The sequence below is a fragment of the Lissotriton vulgaris genome, chromosome 4_1 (genome assembly GCF_964263255.1).
Source record: "Lissotriton vulgaris chromosome 4_1, aLisVul1.2, whole genome shotgun sequence".
Lineage (NCBI taxonomy): Eukaryota > Metazoa > Chordata > Amphibia > Caudata > Salamandridae > Lissotriton > Lissotriton vulgaris.
This window is the reverse complement of record NC_141691.1, coordinates 1537922665-1537940028: the sequence shown is the minus strand read 5'-3', so window position 1 is coordinate 1537940028 and position 17364 is coordinate 1537922665. Positions and strand designations below refer to the sequence as shown.

General features: G+C 45.0%; 1 protein-coding gene across 1 annotated transcript in view; it reads left to right on the top strand.

The window, feature by feature from the left end:
- The window catches only part of NSMAF (neutral sphingomyelinase activation associated factor), a 606375-nt gene that overhangs the window by 454856 nt on the left and 134155 nt on the right, over positions 1-17364 (top strand). The window contains exons 20-21 of the mRNA XM_086965781.1: positions 560-602; positions 16126-16289. Coding sequence (XP_086821907.1) covers positions 560-602; positions 16126-16289 — 207 coding nt within the window. The remainder of the gene's footprint in view (positions 1-559; positions 603-16125; positions 16290-17364) is intronic.

Here is a 17364-nt window from a genome sequence, read left to right as displayed (position 1 = left end):
CTTTACGCTAAAAGATGGCCACCCCCCCAGAGCCTTGGGTGAATCCAGACTGTTATACCCTGTCATACCCGTGGTGACAGAGGAAAGGAGAGTGTTCTCCAAATAAATGGGTTTCCTGGAGCATGAGGTCCGCCGGCTGAGACCTCTTGGCATAGTTGAGCTCTGCAGTCCACTTTATAATTTCCAGCAGGCTGTTCACATTCCAAGACATAACCTCAAGTGACATTGTGAGGAGCAGCAACCAACCTATACAAAGGGACCTATACAAAGTGAGGGTCCGAGAACTACGCTGATGCAACCCAGCAGACAGGAAGCAGAGTGCCCAGGGCCCCAGAAATCAAACGCGGTAAGGGAAGGTGCGGTATGTGTGGAAAGGAAAATGCAAGCGCAAACAAGAAACTACCCCAAGAACATTCCCTCACCCCATACTTTCATCCCAGAAGCATCTGTCGCCCCAAAACAGAACATAGCTGTATATGCATAAATAATTGAAAGAACATTTAAAATGTGGTGGCGGTAATTTTTCAATCTTGTTAAACATTGTTTTTATTTCTTATAGTATTTCATCCAGTGACTTACGAAGGAGGCGTAGACCTAAACAGGTAACCAAATTGTTAAGTATGTATGTTTTGAATTTCTTTGAGTGAGGGTGACCACCCTCTTAATTAAGCATTTACAATTATTACTACATAAAACACTCTGTGCTGATTATCCTCAACCTTCTGTTTAGTCTTTTTGTGTATGGAAAGTAAGGTTTGTTTTTCTTGAAGCTGTCTGAGGACGTTGTTCAAAGAATTTCTCGCAAGAGATATTAATAGATTGATGCTTTTTAAAATCACATAGTTTCGAGTATCGGCGCTAAACTTGAAATACTCAGGAGGCTTCTAAGCAAAGTCGTGATAAGGAGGAAAATCTCCTAAAAACTTTTTTATTTTCATTTGTTTCTTTTTTGGGAGGCGAGGGCACATGTATATGAATATGAGAAATTGCTATTTTACGTTTTTTTTTATTCAAGACTCTGGGCCCAGATCGAAAGCGTTTGTGCAAGGGCTTGACATAATCCTTACATCCACTAACAGCGTACCTGATTTGCAGGTTTAGTTTAAATCTCTGGAACCTGGTTGAGCACCCTATAAGTTTACTCTGTCTTCGCATAAGGTCTCAAAGATTTAAGTTTTCTCTATTACCAAACTGTTAGGGTTCAGTTTCAAGCTCTCGATTCAAGAGTTGCTTGGTTCATAGTTGACATTTTCCTATTGTATTGTGTTGCTATTGTTTGTGTGTGTATATATGTATATATATATATATATATATATATATATATATATATATATATATATATATATATATATATATATATATATCCATCCAAACCCACGCGCAGACCTCAGCAGCGTGAAACCGACCACACCAGCGTACTTGGGATCCGTTTATTTCGGCAAAAATGCATTACGCGTTTCGAGGTAACACACCTCTTAATCATATGCACAGCATTGGGGGTGGGTTCGTTAGTTCTTTAAAACGTAGCTCAAACATTGAAGTAGGACCAATGTCAATTTGCTTAAAGAGGCAGGCTGTTTCAAACATTTTCAAAATACAGTGTAGGGTTGCATTAGGCAGTACTTGTATTAATCTTTTTACTGTAAAATACTAGGGTCTCACTGTAATTTCTTCCAGGTTCACCTTAACACCCTGTACGCCTTCATTGTTCGGTATTTGGACTCCATGTCCCACAATGCCTCTTGTCGGTACTCCGATTTTTCAGCTTACTCCAATGTAGATTTTGGCAGACTCTCACAGCGTTTCTCCAACACCTTCACAAGCCTTTCTCAGGTAAAGTACCATATTACGGCTATATGTGATGGTCAGAGATACTGTCGAAAGGATTGCGACCATCCCGTTTTCTGCTGGTTCTTCTTTGCCTCAAAAAAGTTCGTCTGTGCGCTGTGCTTAAGGGAAAAACCCTCTGCAGACTCTGGCAAATTCAATACTTCATTTCCAGGGTGAAGCGGGCTTCATGACAAAGCCTCATCCATCCGACACCTTTCCGTGATAATTGTTTTAGCCGGCGGGCGCCCAGGTTTGTTTCACACAAAGTTCAAAAGTTTTGACAAAAAAGGCGCCCTTCCATGCGAGTTGGGGTCGGTACCAGGTGTGTCAAGCACCTCTTGAATCCATCCAAACCCACGCGCAGACCTCAGCAGCGTGAAACCGACCACACCAGCGTACTTGGGATCCGTATGTAGATCTGGGGGTCTCTAGTTGGCAATGGTGTTCACCTTTGTCCAAATAGGGACCCTTACTTCTAAGTTAGGATAAGGGGATTACACTCCTTAAGAACCCCAGCTCACCCACTTGGTAGCTTGTCACGAGCAGACAGGCTTATCTCAGAGGCAGTGTGTTAAGCATTTGAGAATATAAACAGTAATACAGTGAAAACACTACAGATGGACACAACACAGGTTTTGTAAAAATAAGTATTCTTTATATAGACTTAAACACAAGACCACAAACGACAAAAATCCACAATACTACACTTAAGATTACATAAAAGATGATTAAAGTCTCTTAGTTCAAGTTGTTGGCAAATGCGACAAAGTTCTCAACAAAGTGCCTGGATGCGTAACTCAAAGTGAACAAAAGGTTCGCCAAAGGGGAGATGCGTCGGTTCCGTGACCCCGGGGAACGGTTGCCTCCTTCCTCAATGCTTGCGCAGAGTAGGGTACTTGTCGTGAGCCTTACCGGTGCGGAGGTGATGCGTAGATTCTCGGCTTGCGGGCCCGTTGCGGTGCGCAAGATGGCGACTTGATGCAATGCGACAATCCGATTGCGATGCGAGAAGATGGCGCCCTTGATGCGGCGATGCGATGACGCCCTGGCAGCCTTGCGACGACTCTGTACTTTGGAGCCGCGACAGGCCCTGCGACACGCTTCTCCGGTGAAGCGATGGTGACTTTCTCGATGGTGTCACGCTTCTCTAGTGATGCTACAGCAGGCAGCTTCGATGAACACACGCTTCCAGGGAAATGCGGCGCAGACAACCTTCTTCTCGATGTGTCGCGCTTCAGCTCCCAGCGGCACGCAAGTGACTGGAGTCAGAATTTCCAGCAAGGAAATTCAGGAGGGAGCTGGAGGTGAAGTCTTTTATCCCTGAGACTTCAGCAGGTGGCAAGCACAGTTCAAGCCCTTGGAGAATATTCTGTAGATGAAAGTCCTTACAAAGTTCCTTCTCCTTTCCCTTGACAAAGAAGCAACCACGGCAGGCCAACCCAGCAAACAGCACACTGGCAGAGGGGCAGTCAAAACTTCTGCAGCTTCCTTGGTTCTTCTCCTTGGCAGAAAGGTTTCTTGTTCCAGAAGTGATCTAATTTCTTGGGATCAGGGTCCCAATATTTATACCCCAAAATCCTTTCTTCTCTGAAGGCAGAGAGGCCTCTGCCTAGTTCAAACCAGTTCCTGAGCACTTTGTTTACATGACTCTCTTCTTCCTTTCACTGTGCAGGGCAGAGACATCAGCCGCCCCACAGGAGGTGGAGCCAGCACAGGGGAGGGAAGATACAGCTCTGGAGCACTCTGTTGACATAATTCCTCCTTTCCTTTCACAGTGCAGGGCAGAGACATCAGACAAGTCACAGGAGGTGGAGCCAGCATTGTAGAAGGAAGGCCCAGCCCTATTCAGGTCCCAGGTGCAACTCCTCCCTCCCATCTAGATGCAGATCTCTCTATTCACCACTGGGCTGCCCCAGCCTGTCTCCTGGAATCCCCCAGCCCTGTCACTCACAAACCCGGCAAGGAATACACAACCCAGCAGAGGCAGGCTCAAATGGTTAGGCAAGCAAATACCTACTTTCTAAAAGTGGTATTTGCAATCACAATATTAAAATAAACTTTACTAAAAGATGTACTTTATGATTCTGAGTTCAGGCATACTAAATTCGAATTTCTACAGTGTTCCCTGCATCAGTTAGGATTATAAGAATGTAATAATCTAACTGCCCATTCTGGCCTATGAAAACAGGTAGCCTTCAATAGTGAAAAACGAAAATGGCTGTAATTCACTATTAGAACATGCTACACACTTTAGAGCATGTACTACCTTATACTTACAATGCACCCTGCCCTTGGGCCTACCATAGGGGTGTCTAATATGAAGTAAAGGCAAGGTTTAGGGACTGGCAAATGGGTGCACTTGGCCAAGTCGACATGGCAGTGCTAGACTACACACAGGCCTTGCAATGGCAGGCCTGAGACACACTTTACAAGCTGCTTCTGTGGGTGGCACAACCAGTGCTGCAAGCCCACCAGCAGCATTTGATTTACAAGCCCTGGGCACACATGGTGCACTGTACTAGGGGCTGACAGGTAAATCAAATAACCCAATCATGGAATAACTAATTAGTACATTAATTTAACATAGGGAGCATTTGCACTGTGGCACTGATTAGCAGTGGCACAGTGCCCAAAGCATAAATCCAGCAAAACATATCAAAACAGAGGAGGCAATACGTAAAAATGGAAGGGAGACTCACACCAATGATGCCAGGTCTAACAAGTGTCCCCTCCAACTGAAATGTGGGGAGAACTACCCTTCCCCTTGGGAGTTCTCTTCACTAAGGCGGAAAATCTGGACAGACCATCAGCATTGGCGTGTTCTGTACCAGGGCGGTGTTCCACCGTAAAGTCCATACCCTGTAGGGAAATAGACCACCTCAACAACTTTGGGTTCTCACCCCTCATCTGCATTAGCCATCTGAGGGGCCTGTGGTCTGTCTTAACCCGGAAGTGAGTCTCAAACAAGTATGGTCTCAACTTCTTCAGTGCCCAGACCACAGCAAATGCCTCACACTCAATTGCACTCCACCTCTGTTCCCATGGAAGTAACCTCCTACTGATGAAGGCTACAGGTTGGTCTAGGCCCTCTTCATTAATCTGTGATAGAACAGCCCCCACATCATGCTCTGAAGCGTCTGTCTGCACAATGAATTCTTTTGAGAAGTTGGGTGCCTGAAGCACGGGTGCTGTGCACATGGCAGTCTTCAGGGCGTCAAAAGCCTCCTGACAGGTGTCAGTCCAGTTCACTTTCTTGGGCTGCTTCCTGGAAGTCAGCTCAGTCAAGGGTGCAACAATGTTGCCATACCCCTTGACAAACCTCCTTTAGTACCCCGTGAGTCCTAAAAAGGCTCTCACCTGTGTCTGAGTCTTTGGAGGTTCCCATGGCAGGATGGTATCAATCTTGGGTTGTAGGGGTGCCACCTGGCCGCTTCCTACCTGGTGACCCAAGTACACAACGGAAACCTGCCCGATCTGGCACTTACTTGCTTTGATCGTGAGGCCTGCCTTTCGCAGTGCCATCAACACTTCCCAGAGGTGCTGCAGGTGTTCCTCCCACTGGTGCTGAACACTGCAATGTCATCCAGGTAGGCAGCACTGAAATTCTCCAGCCCAGCCAACACCTGGTTGACCAACCTCTGAAAGATGGCAGATGCATTCTTCATCCCAAAGGGCATAACCCGGAATTGGTAGTGCCCATCTGGCGTGGAGAATGCTGACCTCTCCTTAGCCCCATCAGTCAAGGCGATCTGCCAGTACCCAGACGTCAAATCAAACGTGCTGAGGTACTGTGCAGCCCCTAACCGATCAATGAGCTCATCAGCTCTGGGGATGGGGTGTGCATCAGTCCTGGTAACTGAATTGAGCCCTCTGTAGTCCACACAGAACCGGAGTTCAGATGTGGCACCCGGCGAGGCAGCCTTTGGGACCAAGACCACTGGGCTGGCCCAAGGACTATTGGAGGACTCAATGACCCCTAAAACAAACATTTTGGAGATTTCCTCCTTAATGTAAGCCCTGACCTTGTCACACCACTCTGTGACACCAGGAACCAAGGAAAATAGATCAGAGAATTGCCCCAACAGCTGGCGACAATCTTGCTGCTGATAAGGGGTCAGTGTGGCAGAGAGGCTGACACCATCCACTGACCCATCTTGCTCTGTTGCAGACAGGAGGTCAGGAAGAGGCTCAGTCTCCTCCTCCATTCCATCATCTGTCGCTAGGAGCATGCCCACTTCGGACCTTTCTAAGTGGGGCTTCAAGCGTTCACATGCAGGACCCTCAAGGGGTTCCTGGGAGTCCGCAAGTTCACCAGATAAGTGACATCACTCTTGCGCTCCACCACCTCATATGGACCGGTCCACCTGTCCTGGAGCGCACAAGGCTCCACAGGGGCCATGACCAAAAATGTCTGTCCAGGCTGAAGCTCAATCACAGTGGCTTTCTGATCGTACCACCGCTTCACATTTCCTCCTGGCTAGCTTCCAGATTTGCCTCAGCAAGATCTCTGAAACGCCGAGTTTGGTTCCTGAAGGCCAGCATGTAGCTATATACATCTACATCTACATGTAGATGTATATAGCTAACCACGACAAGGCGTTGAGGTGCTTTTCGGCAAGTAGCACACAACCCCAGAATCGAAAGGAGTAGTGGAGAATTATTATAGGGAAATATATGTAGTTAATTTGAGCTGTGGACATGTGAGTCTGTTAGTTTGATTGAATAGGATAAAGGAGGGATAGAGGAGGAAAGAGCGTAGATAGTGTTATTTGAGAAATTATAATAGTTAGATGAGGTTTGTGATGAGTCAAAGTGAGGATAGATGAGGGAACAGCCTAGATAGGCTAAGTAGGAATTTCATAGAAGTAAAATGAGGTTTGGAATGAGTTAAATGAGGGATACAGGAGGGAAGAGTCGAGGAAGTGTTATCTTGGAGATCATAGTCGTAAAATGAGGTTCGGGTGGGTCAAAGTAGGGATTGAGAAGGAAAGTGTCTAGAAAGTGTTACATAGGAGATCATAGTAGTGGACCGGTTTGGGGTGAGTCAATGGAGGGACAGAGGAGGAAAGAGTCAAGAAAGGATCTTAGGAAGATCATAGTGGTAGAATGAGGTTTGGGATAAGTCAGAGAGTGGAGGTAGAGGTATAGGATGAGACTAGGGTAGTGCATTGAAGGGAGTTAAGTTGAGGTTTCTTTATTATTTTTTCTTTCTCTAGGAGGAGTGAAGTAATAACATGTGTAGATACATAACTACATAGAAAGGGTATGCATGTATAAAGGCAAATAATAAAGAGATATAAAATTGCATAAAGTTACATATGTGCAAGTATGCATACATAGATCGAAATTCAGACGTTCATGTGTTGCTGTACGTAAAAGCTAATTTATTTGTGTATTTTTATATATATATTAATTACTATAATAGGAAAAAGTCCGCTGTTGAGTAGTCTTCTAAAGAGAAGATAGTTAACCGTGGCTCTTATGTTTGGGGGTAATGAACTCCATAGTTTGGTTGCTTGACCCGAGAAATATTTACCACCCATGTTTGTTTTCTTGCATGCTGTTGTTTTGAGGTGAGGCGTCAGCCTTGAGCAGAGGTTCCTTAGTTGTATGTCTTTAGGGATTTTAGGGATTTTTTTACTGAGAAAAAGTGGTCCTCTTCCATGTATTGCTTTATGGGTGATACAAGGCAGCTTGAATGTGGATCTTCTGGCAACCGGTAACTAATGTAGGGCCTTCAAGGCAGGGAAGATGTGGGCTTGTGGGTTTACATGTGGGAGTTGTCTGGCAGCAGAGTTCTTAATTTGTTGTAGTTTTTTCATAGTTTATAAAGATTGTCTGTGCTAAAGACCATTGGCATAATCACATTTAGACAGTACAAGAGAGATAGTAGCCTGGACTTTGTGTGGAAATCCTAGGTGTGGGGAGATGCATCACAGAGGTTTCATGGTAATTAAGCTTGATCTTGCTAACTTAGTTAAGCTTGATCTTGCTAACTTGTCCACATGGCCATTCATTGATAATTAGGAGTCAATGGTAATTCCAAAGTTTCTTACTTCCTTAGATACTTTAGTTGGTGGTCCCAGATCGTCAGGCATTAGAGAGGTTCATAATTTTTCCAGTTGCCACATATATATATTTCAGTTTTGGAAGCATTCAATCTCAGGTGGCTCCATGACATCCACTGATGAATGGCTATAAGGCAACTGACGATTTTTGAGTTTCCAATTTCTTTGGGGCTTTCCAGTTTAAGAAATATCTGTGTGTCATCTGCATAGTTGTGTACAAAAGGGGGTGGTGATCAGTTCAGACATGGCCATATGCAAATCAGTCTGACCCTGTGCCTCAAGGGAACAGTCCAGCTCGAACTGCCAAGCCATGCCTTCCCTGGACCGGAAACAAGCTTCCGAGGACCGGTTTCTGGCATTTCAGCCGTCTTCAGCCCGGCTTGCTTGAATCCAGTGTCAAAGTGAGCAAGGGACTCACGTCTGAGCATACCCTGCCAACTTATGGCGAACAAAGCGGTACAAAAGGGGGTGGTGATGGACGGAGCATCTGAACCAATCAAACATTCACACCCAGTCAACAGATCTGGGTTTAATCCATCACCGTTCTTTAGCCCACTCTGCCACCCCAGTTCAGACATGGCCATATGCAAATCAGTCTGACCCTGTGCCTCATGGGAACAGTCCAGCCCGAACTGCCAAGCCATGCCTTTCCTGGACCGGAAACAAGCTTCCGAGGACCGGTTTCTGGCATTTCAGCTGTCTTCAGCCCGGCTTGCTTGAATCCAGTGGCAAAGTGAGCAAGGGACTCACATCTGAGCATACCCTGCCAACTTATGGCGAACAAAGTGGTACAAAAGGGGGTGGTGATGGACGGAGCATCTGAACCAATCAAACACTCACACCCAGTCAACACCCCCTTTGGTACCGATCTGCATAGTTGTAGCATGTGAGCTGACATTCATTGATCATTGCCGGTAATGGCATCATGTAGATGTTGTAAAGCACGGGTCAGATGATAAAGCCTTCAGGGACCCCTGCTTTTGTGAAGTATGGTTTGGATGAGAAAGAGGGAGTGTGGATGACGTTTGTCCTGTTTTGAAGGTCGAGAGCAGTATATGCCGGCTTCGCAGAGTTTTTGGAATAGTGTCAATGTCAACTGTTTTTAAAGGCAGATGAAAGGTTAAAGAGAATTGTGCAGCAACCCCGTTCCAGTTTACTTTGTTTTTAAGGTCATCCCAGATGGCGATGAGGGCAGATTCAATGCCTCTTCCTGGACAGAATCCTGTTTGGAGGTCGAAACTAAGGACTTCTCTTCAATGCATTCTGACAACTGGGCGAATACTGCTCTTTCTATCACTTTGCCTAGGAAAGGTCCATTTGTAATCGGTCTGTAGTTGTCTGGGTGATATGTGTCCAGATTCGCTTTCTTTGATAGCGGATGTATGTATACCTTTTAGGTCTTGGCTAGCGTAGGCTGCGCACATGCGCAGTCTCGCTGGCGAGATTTTATGTTTCTTAGTAGTGAGGCTTAAACTCGCCCTTCTTCTCCACTGGCTGGCTTCCTAAACGGCGACCAGCTATTGGAGAAGAGATTTGTTTTTCAATTTAAGCTCCGTCTTTTCGGCTTGAAGGGTGTTTTTTCGCTTCTTTCTCTCCTCTTCCCATTGGTTGGAATGTAAACAACAACAAGTCAAAACACGGCCGTTGTTTACATTCCAGCCAATGGGAAGAGGAGAGAAAGAAAACCACGCCCCCAGTCTGAAAAGGACGGGACTTAGTTCCTTCCACAGATATCGTCCTTAACACACATCACTTATAAACGCGCACACTACTTCACTCCAGAAAGTGTATATCTGGATGTGAAAGGTGCCTTTATTTTTTAGCTGTATTTGTATTCTTGTGGTGTGTGGCCACGCGTGAATTCACGTAACGCAACATCCGGGGATTTGTCGCCATTACTGGTGCTGGAAAGTGGGGAGTACCAAAGATTTGGCCCTGCGCGGGAAGGCGTTGTAGGTCGTCGGAAATAGACGATTTTGGTGTCAGCGGACCGCAAATCATGAGTGCGGTATGTACGAGTGTTTTCGCATTAATCGATCAAAGAGAACACTATGTATTTAGGGATTTCGTTTGAACCTTCGGGTTCCATTTTGTGAATGGCAGCCATTTTGTGTGGTTGCCCTCACATAGGCCGATGACTACGGCCAAGCGCATCCTTGGGACAGGTACACCTTAGCTGACTTCTGAATGACCTGTCCGAACTGACTCCCTTGCCCGAGGCTGACCTCGCTGAGCCAGTTCCTTGTTAAGCAGCTGGCCAGATAAAGTTGAAGTTTTATGATGGGTTTGTCCGGCCTGATCGAACAAGAAATTGGAATGTGCTTGGTCACTTCTGGTGGGCTGGACAACAGAAAGTGGGATTGTCGTCATGCGATATGTTTGAAATGTCACCATGTGATTGGTTAGTTTGTATGTAACTGATGCCACCTTTGGAATGTGATTTTTGGCATAAAAGACCATGCTCCGCTCCTTGAATTTGTGCAGTCTCTAGCGAACCACCCGTGTTGTGCTTCGTAGATCTCTGTTCCTGGTTGCAGCCAATAAACTTTGGTCTTTGACGTCATCAAGAAGCGTCCCGTGTCTCTGTTTGCCAAGGCAGGGGAACTCGAAGGCATCGGGCATTTTCCCTGGCGCCGCTAGGTTCTAAAAACCTGGTCCTTCGGCATGAAAAAAATAGATGCCTTCGCTAAAGCAAATTGGCGTTACTGTCGCTTCTGATCAACTTTCGTCCTACACAACAGTACAGTCGGAGGTAACTACTAGTTGAGAAATTAAAGATCGGTAGGAGGATCTGCAATAACCAACAGAAACATTTGAACAATTCCCAGTTTTGCCTTCCCCGCACTTGGAATACAGCACGGCAGAGCTGGAAAGAATGCAATATCCGATGCACAGCACATGACCAGCGCTGATACAAGTGGAGAAAAATAAAGTGATATTAACACTCGTGGCCGCCATTTTCTAGGAGGAAGATGACAAGATGGCTGCTCCCTGACATATTTATATTTATAAAAGATGTTATTTTTTGATATGGTAATTTTGTTAAAAAACTTCCTTTAATGGTCACAAGATGGCGTCTCCCTGCGAGATCTGAGGAGATCCCGCTCTGTACGGCAGCGCGCGCTGGGAAGAGACAAAGAACCCCTCCACCTTGGGCCGAGCTGTCATATGTTTGTCAGAGCGTTTGTTTTCTTTACTTTGGAGACACCACGGTTCTTTGTTTTGGTCGCCTGCCCTCCCTCCCGGTGTCCCCGCCTCCTTTTTTAAAGTTTGAAGGGTGGGTGGAGTTTGCCGTAACAAACACACAAGATGGCGGCTCCCACAGGCTCCATGTCCGGCCTGTAAACCAGCCCCCTCCGGTGCTCCCATGAAGCCCCCCAATAACGAAGAGTACCCCCAGTCTAAACCCAGTTCTGTACTTTTTTTGTCGCACCTGACTACGTCACATTTGCGGTTTATTTTACTCGGACGCAATGGCTGCCGCTACCCCCCCTGCGGCCCCCACCTCCGAGCCCCCATCCAAAGCCTTGCAGCCCTGCTGGAAGCGGGTGGTGGGCTGTTCGAGCCCGGTGCCGAGGCACCGGCACGGACATCGCGCAGTGTCCATCAAGGAGCTCATCGTGTTGTTCGGAGGCGGCAACGTAGGGATAGTGGACGAGCTGCTTGTTTACAACACCGGTGAGTCTGTGGTGCAGGCCTGCGAAACCTGGGGGTGGCGGGGTAAAACTATATTGACCAAGATGCAGTTTGCAGGTACCTTGCAGTAATACCAAACGGGGTTGGACTGGTGAAAAGGGCTTTAAGTGGGCCGGGTCCTGCCGAGCACCGGTAGTTCTTAAAAGCAGGTGCTGAGACTGATCCCTAGTGGGCTCTCCAATTTTGCCCTCACCCTGAGGGTGAAAAAAAAACCTAAACTCCGCAGCAGCACCACTGCTCAAAGCCTTTGATATAGCTTTACAGAGACTCCTCTTAGTTCTTTTAGAGAGCCAGAGAATGTAACCAGTGATGCTCCCTACCAAGGGGGTGTAACCTTAGAGGTCTGTCCTCACGGGGGACAGTGCCAAGAGGCCTGTATGTGAAGGGAATGTAACTAGCGCCTGCCTACAATGGGAATGTAAGCCTAGATGGCTGCCTGCCAAAGCATTGTTGCTGTAGACGCCTGGATGCCCTAAAAGTACCGTCCCAGATGTCTTAATACAAGGGAATGACTTTGGAATGTAACCATACATGTGTACACACTGAAATTACTAGATGATGTAACCTCCACAGCCAGGAAACGTATGTGTGTAAATGTCCCTGTAGTATGTAGCTATATATATCCCGTTACAGTTGCAGTGTGACTACCAATGTCAAAGGTTACAAGGAAGCCTAACCGCATAATTCTAGATTCTTTACGATTGTGGAAATGTCATTAAAGACTGTTAAACACCCAGGGAATGTAATTGCAGCTGCCTATTAAGCAGCTATTGTACATTTCTAGAGATCCATGGGATGTTAGCGCAGCTGTTTAGGAATATGCAGTGTAGTGTGTGTGTGGCTCTGTGTGTGTGTGGCTCTGTGTGTGTGTGTGGCTCTGTGTGTGTGTGTGGCTCTGTGTGTGTGTGTGACTCTGTGTGTGTGTGGCTCTGTCTGTGTGTGTGTGTGTGTGGCTCTGTCTGTGTGTGTGGCTCTGTCTGTGTGGCTCTGTCTGTGTGTGTGTGTGTGTGTGTGTGTGTGTGTGTGTGGCTCTGTGTGTGTGTGGCTCTGTCTGTGTGTGTGTGGCTCTGTCTGTGTGTGTGTGGCTCTGTCTGTGTGGCTCTGTCTGTGTGGCTCTGTGTGTGTGGCTCTGTGTGTGTGGCTCTGTGTGTGTGGCTCTGTGTGTGTGGCTCTGTGTGTGTGTGTGTGGCTCTGTGTGTGTGTGTGTGGCTCTGTGTGTGTGTGTGTGTGGCTCTGTCTGTGTGTGTGTGTGTGGCTCTGTCTGTGTGTGTGTGTGGCTCTGTCTGTGTGAGTGTGTGTGGCTCTGTCTGTGTGAGTGTGTGTGGCTCTGTCTGTGTGTGTGTGTGGCTCTGTCTGTGTGTGTTTGGCTCTGTCTGTGTGTGTGACTCTGTGTGTGTGTGTGTGTGACTCTGTGTGTGTGTGTGTGTGTGTGTGTGTGTGGCTCTGTGTGTGTTGCTCTGTGTGTGTGTGGCTCTCTGTGTGTGGCTGTGTGGCTCTGTGGCTCTGTGTGTGTGTCTGTGGGTGCGTGTGGCTCTGTGTGTGTGTGTGGGTGCAAATGCAATAGGTCTCGCATTTTCGAGAGATTAAGCTATTGGCATTGTAAATAACAATGCCATTTATTCATGTTTTAAAAACAAAAATAATGTCATGAGCAATGCCAATAGCTCTAACTTTAACAAAGACGAGACCATTGCATTGTAAATGCTTGTTAAGTCTTCTGGAAAGATTCCTGTATTTAATTAATTTTTTAGGATTTTTGGTTACTGGTGTGGCAGCAGAGGTAGTTAAAAGAATGTTCTTGAAGATTGTTGGTGGACAATGGTCAGAAGGGCAGCCGGCTGGCTTGCTTGCTTTGACCAGATCCATAAATTAATCTTGCGATTGGTGTTTGAAGGAATGCTGAGGCTGGGATAGGCTACACTTTGGGGGGATTCTTAAGAACGGGTTACTGCTGGTGGTTTTCTTTGTTTTAAATAGGAGTCCAACATGTCTGCTTTGGTTATGTAATGGTTTGCCAGTTTGTTAGTAAATTCATGAGTCAGAGGATGAGTGCCTTCTGTGCAATTAGGTTTATGAAATCCAGTGAGAATGTTATCAAATTCTTTATTTGTATTTGCACATATAGCTTTTTGAATTGCTGATCTATAATTTGACTGCGCCTTACGCAACTTCTATTTTGGCCAAAGAAAGGAAGTAGGAGCAACACAGCTTGAGACCTGATCGTCAGGAGGCTTTCCTGTTATTGCGCTCAGATGCAATTGCTAATGTAAACATCCGTTTATTTTCATCATTCGCTATTAAAGGCTTAGCCTTCAACTATAAACATGTTTAACTATGGTAGGATCATGATGAAAGCTAGCCAAGTCATCCTAGAAGCCATTGACGAATGTTTTGTCTTACTTAAAGAAATCGCCAGACAATTGAAAAATCATCCTCCCTCTCAACCTCCCTCCATCACTACCCATCCTACACCACCTGATAAATAAAGACTGTGCACATAGTAATGTAAGAATAATAACAAATATCCAACTGGAAATCATCTACAAGAATCACAATGACTCAGCAAGGGAAGTCACCACCAACAAGACGTGGGACCCTCGTCACAACTGACTATTGAACCTAAGAAGTAGCCAACCCCTCACCATTACGCTGGCTACAGGTAGATAGCCCAGCCACGCAGCTACTTCATTTTGGTCAGCCCCTTTAAAAAGCTGCAACATGTTATATAGATATCTTTTTTCTCAGCATAAGGCTGATTTCTACAGCCACAGTAGAAAAGTAGGAGACCACCTCACCCAGTTAGTTCTGTGGGAGCACTCGTTAACACTAGTTCAGCTGCTAAAAACATTTCAGCTGGCAAAAACCTTTCACACATATTAAAGAAAGAGAGAGAGAGGTATACGTCGTCTAAAGTTTGGTGGATGCATGCACATTTAAGTGCTTGCCTCTTAATCCTTCAAATACCTTATTGATTGTGAAATAGTAAGGCAGTACACTCGTTTACAGGACTAAAAAATGCAAACTCCTCCTCAGACGATATTGTGAATTCCACACTAGACATTAGCTCCAAAAAGACATTCCTCCTGAATGATATCAGCTTATGCTGCATTCTGGTCAGACACCCAAGAAATTAGATATATAACCTGGGCTTCATTCAACTAGTGAATCAGTCGATCCACTGCTGAATTCATAGTGTTAGCCTCCCTCTCTCCCTGATTCTAAAACTGAAAACATTTGAACATACACCACTATGGTGGGTGGAATACGAACACTGGCAGAGATGTGAAGTGGCAGCAAGACACAAAATTGTCCATATGTCTGGGCAAAGGTGCAGTATTGTTGTTGTCTGATCAATTACATTCATTTCTATTTACAGTGAAATCATAGATTGCTTAAAATAAATACCTGTGGCTTACAAATTATACATTTTTCATACTTGTAATCACGTATACATATTCTCATCATGCATTCATGAAAATACTTCCACTTCAAAAACTTATCAAGATCTATGAGTGCATTGTGAGTGACAGGGGAGGTTAAAGCGGAGGCAGGGTGCAAAGGAGAGGAGGGCCAGGCCCATCTAGCCTACCCAGTTCACTTATGAATTTGATCTTCAGCCCTCTTTTGGCAACCTATGCAAAGGGACCTTAGCCACTTAACTTAGAAAATTTCACTCAAGAGTCTTGAGAACCATGTGATTCAATGCAAATTGCTTTATTCTTCTGTGTATGTCCATGTAATGCTATATGTGTACAGTATTTCTCATATAAAAACCATCTTTACAATGTTTTGCCTAGCCCTTCCCCTGTTTTATGTTCCACCCACTTTCTTATAACCTCTGGTTTCTCTAATCCATTCCCAAACGGATGCCACACTGTTCCACAGCTCATGTTTGAGACACTCCTATTGCAATTAAAATGTTCTCTGTAAAGCGCAGGCAGCACTGCTCCTTGAAGCTAGGTTTACACTATACCAAATATTAAAAAGTAAACTGTATGCGGTATTAACAGTCATCTAGTTGAATATATGGCTGTTTGTCCCAGCATAATCTATTAAGGCATTTCTACACAGTCTATTGATCTGGGGGATCCACAAATCAACCCCACGGTATCGCTAACATTCATATATCAACCACTGCAAAAGAGACTAAAAATGCTTAGGCCACGGTTAGTCTTTCAATCTCTTTTAGGCGCATTGCATTTTTTGTGAATGTCTTATTTAAACGCCCACTTTTATTGGGCACCCTCAGAGGAATCCTATAACACGTTCATATCCCAGTTATGTAGCATGTTCAAGATAAACCTTTTTTTTATGGTTAATATCTGTATTCCTATTGGGGATTCTTTGAGGCCCACTGTCTCCCCAGGTTTGGGAGTATGCATGATGTTCTTTGTCGCAAAGGTGCCTGCATTACATTTCCTAGCATGTTTCTTTAAGCATTCTCATTGTTGCAGTGTGAACATACAGAATAGAGTTTAAATAGATTGAAAATGCCCCATTTTCTAAAAATGTTTTTTTTTTTTCTTAAAAGTATAGAGGATCCCGATCATGAAATAGCAATGCTTACGCAAATTCTGGAATTTGGACAGACCCCAAAACAGCTTTTTACAAAACCTCATCCTCAAAGGATAACACACAAATGGAGGAGTATCTCTCGGTCATCTAGCCAAAGTGCATCCTTCGTAGACTATCCTGGTGAGTGTGCATCATATCCAGTTATTTGCAGATAAACATGTCTCTTGTACGGAATGTTAGAGTGTACCTTGCATAATGCAGGCCTAGCATTTGTTAAATGGCTTCTCTGTATTATTTAACATCCAATCGCATTTTCTGGTAGTGCAGGGTTGTGTCTGCAGATCCGGTTTCCAGTGTGATAGTTTCCTAATCATCCCATTATAAGAACTTGTTGTAAGATTACTGAGACTAAATAAAATTAAAACCTGCCTTTGAAGGCAGTAGAGCACTGTAAATCACAATTTGGGCATGGAGAGTAAGGGTAGAATTTTTGAGTACAGCAGACCGACATGAAACTGTTTTAATCTATAGTGAGTAGTGAGGAAGTGGCTGTTATAGATGGTTATATTGCTACAGTATCTGTTGGGAGGGTGTAGGTGTAGAGTCCTATCCCACTTAAAAATGGCAACAACTTTAAAACTAAATTTAGTAGTATGATGGCTGCAAAGGTTCCAGAATCATAGCAAACATCTGCTGACAATATGAGTGGTGGGGTACCGGAAGGCAAAATGAAATGTCATATAGGTTCCCTAAAAGGCAGGAATGTTAGGTGTGTCAGCAGAAGTGCACATTCTCTAAATTCTACAGTGTTTTGATGGTTCCATATGTCTTTGCAGATGTCCTTGGCCACTATGATTTGGCTGCAGGCTCCCCTTGCTCCGGGCTGGCTCTTATTGCCATCCATCACTTTGCCTTCAGTGCAGATCATTTTCAGCTCTGCGTAAGGCTCCTCCTTCAGGTCCACTCAAATGTCATCGACTTCTTGCACTCTGATATAATCGTATTCTTTGTATTATTATGTGCTAGGATGCTATAATGTATTCTTTGTTGGCCCAATTGTTGCAATATGTCTGGCCACAGCTTTTGTTTTGCCTGAGCTCCTTTCTGCTCTTATGATATATATATCTCCACTTGTCTTCCTTAATTGTTTACATTTAATGATTATGTCCAGTTGGACAGCCAAAAATAGATATCATTGCATTTTTATATACATGTTCTTTCAAAAAAGCTTCTCCATTAGGGACCATTGTTCCTT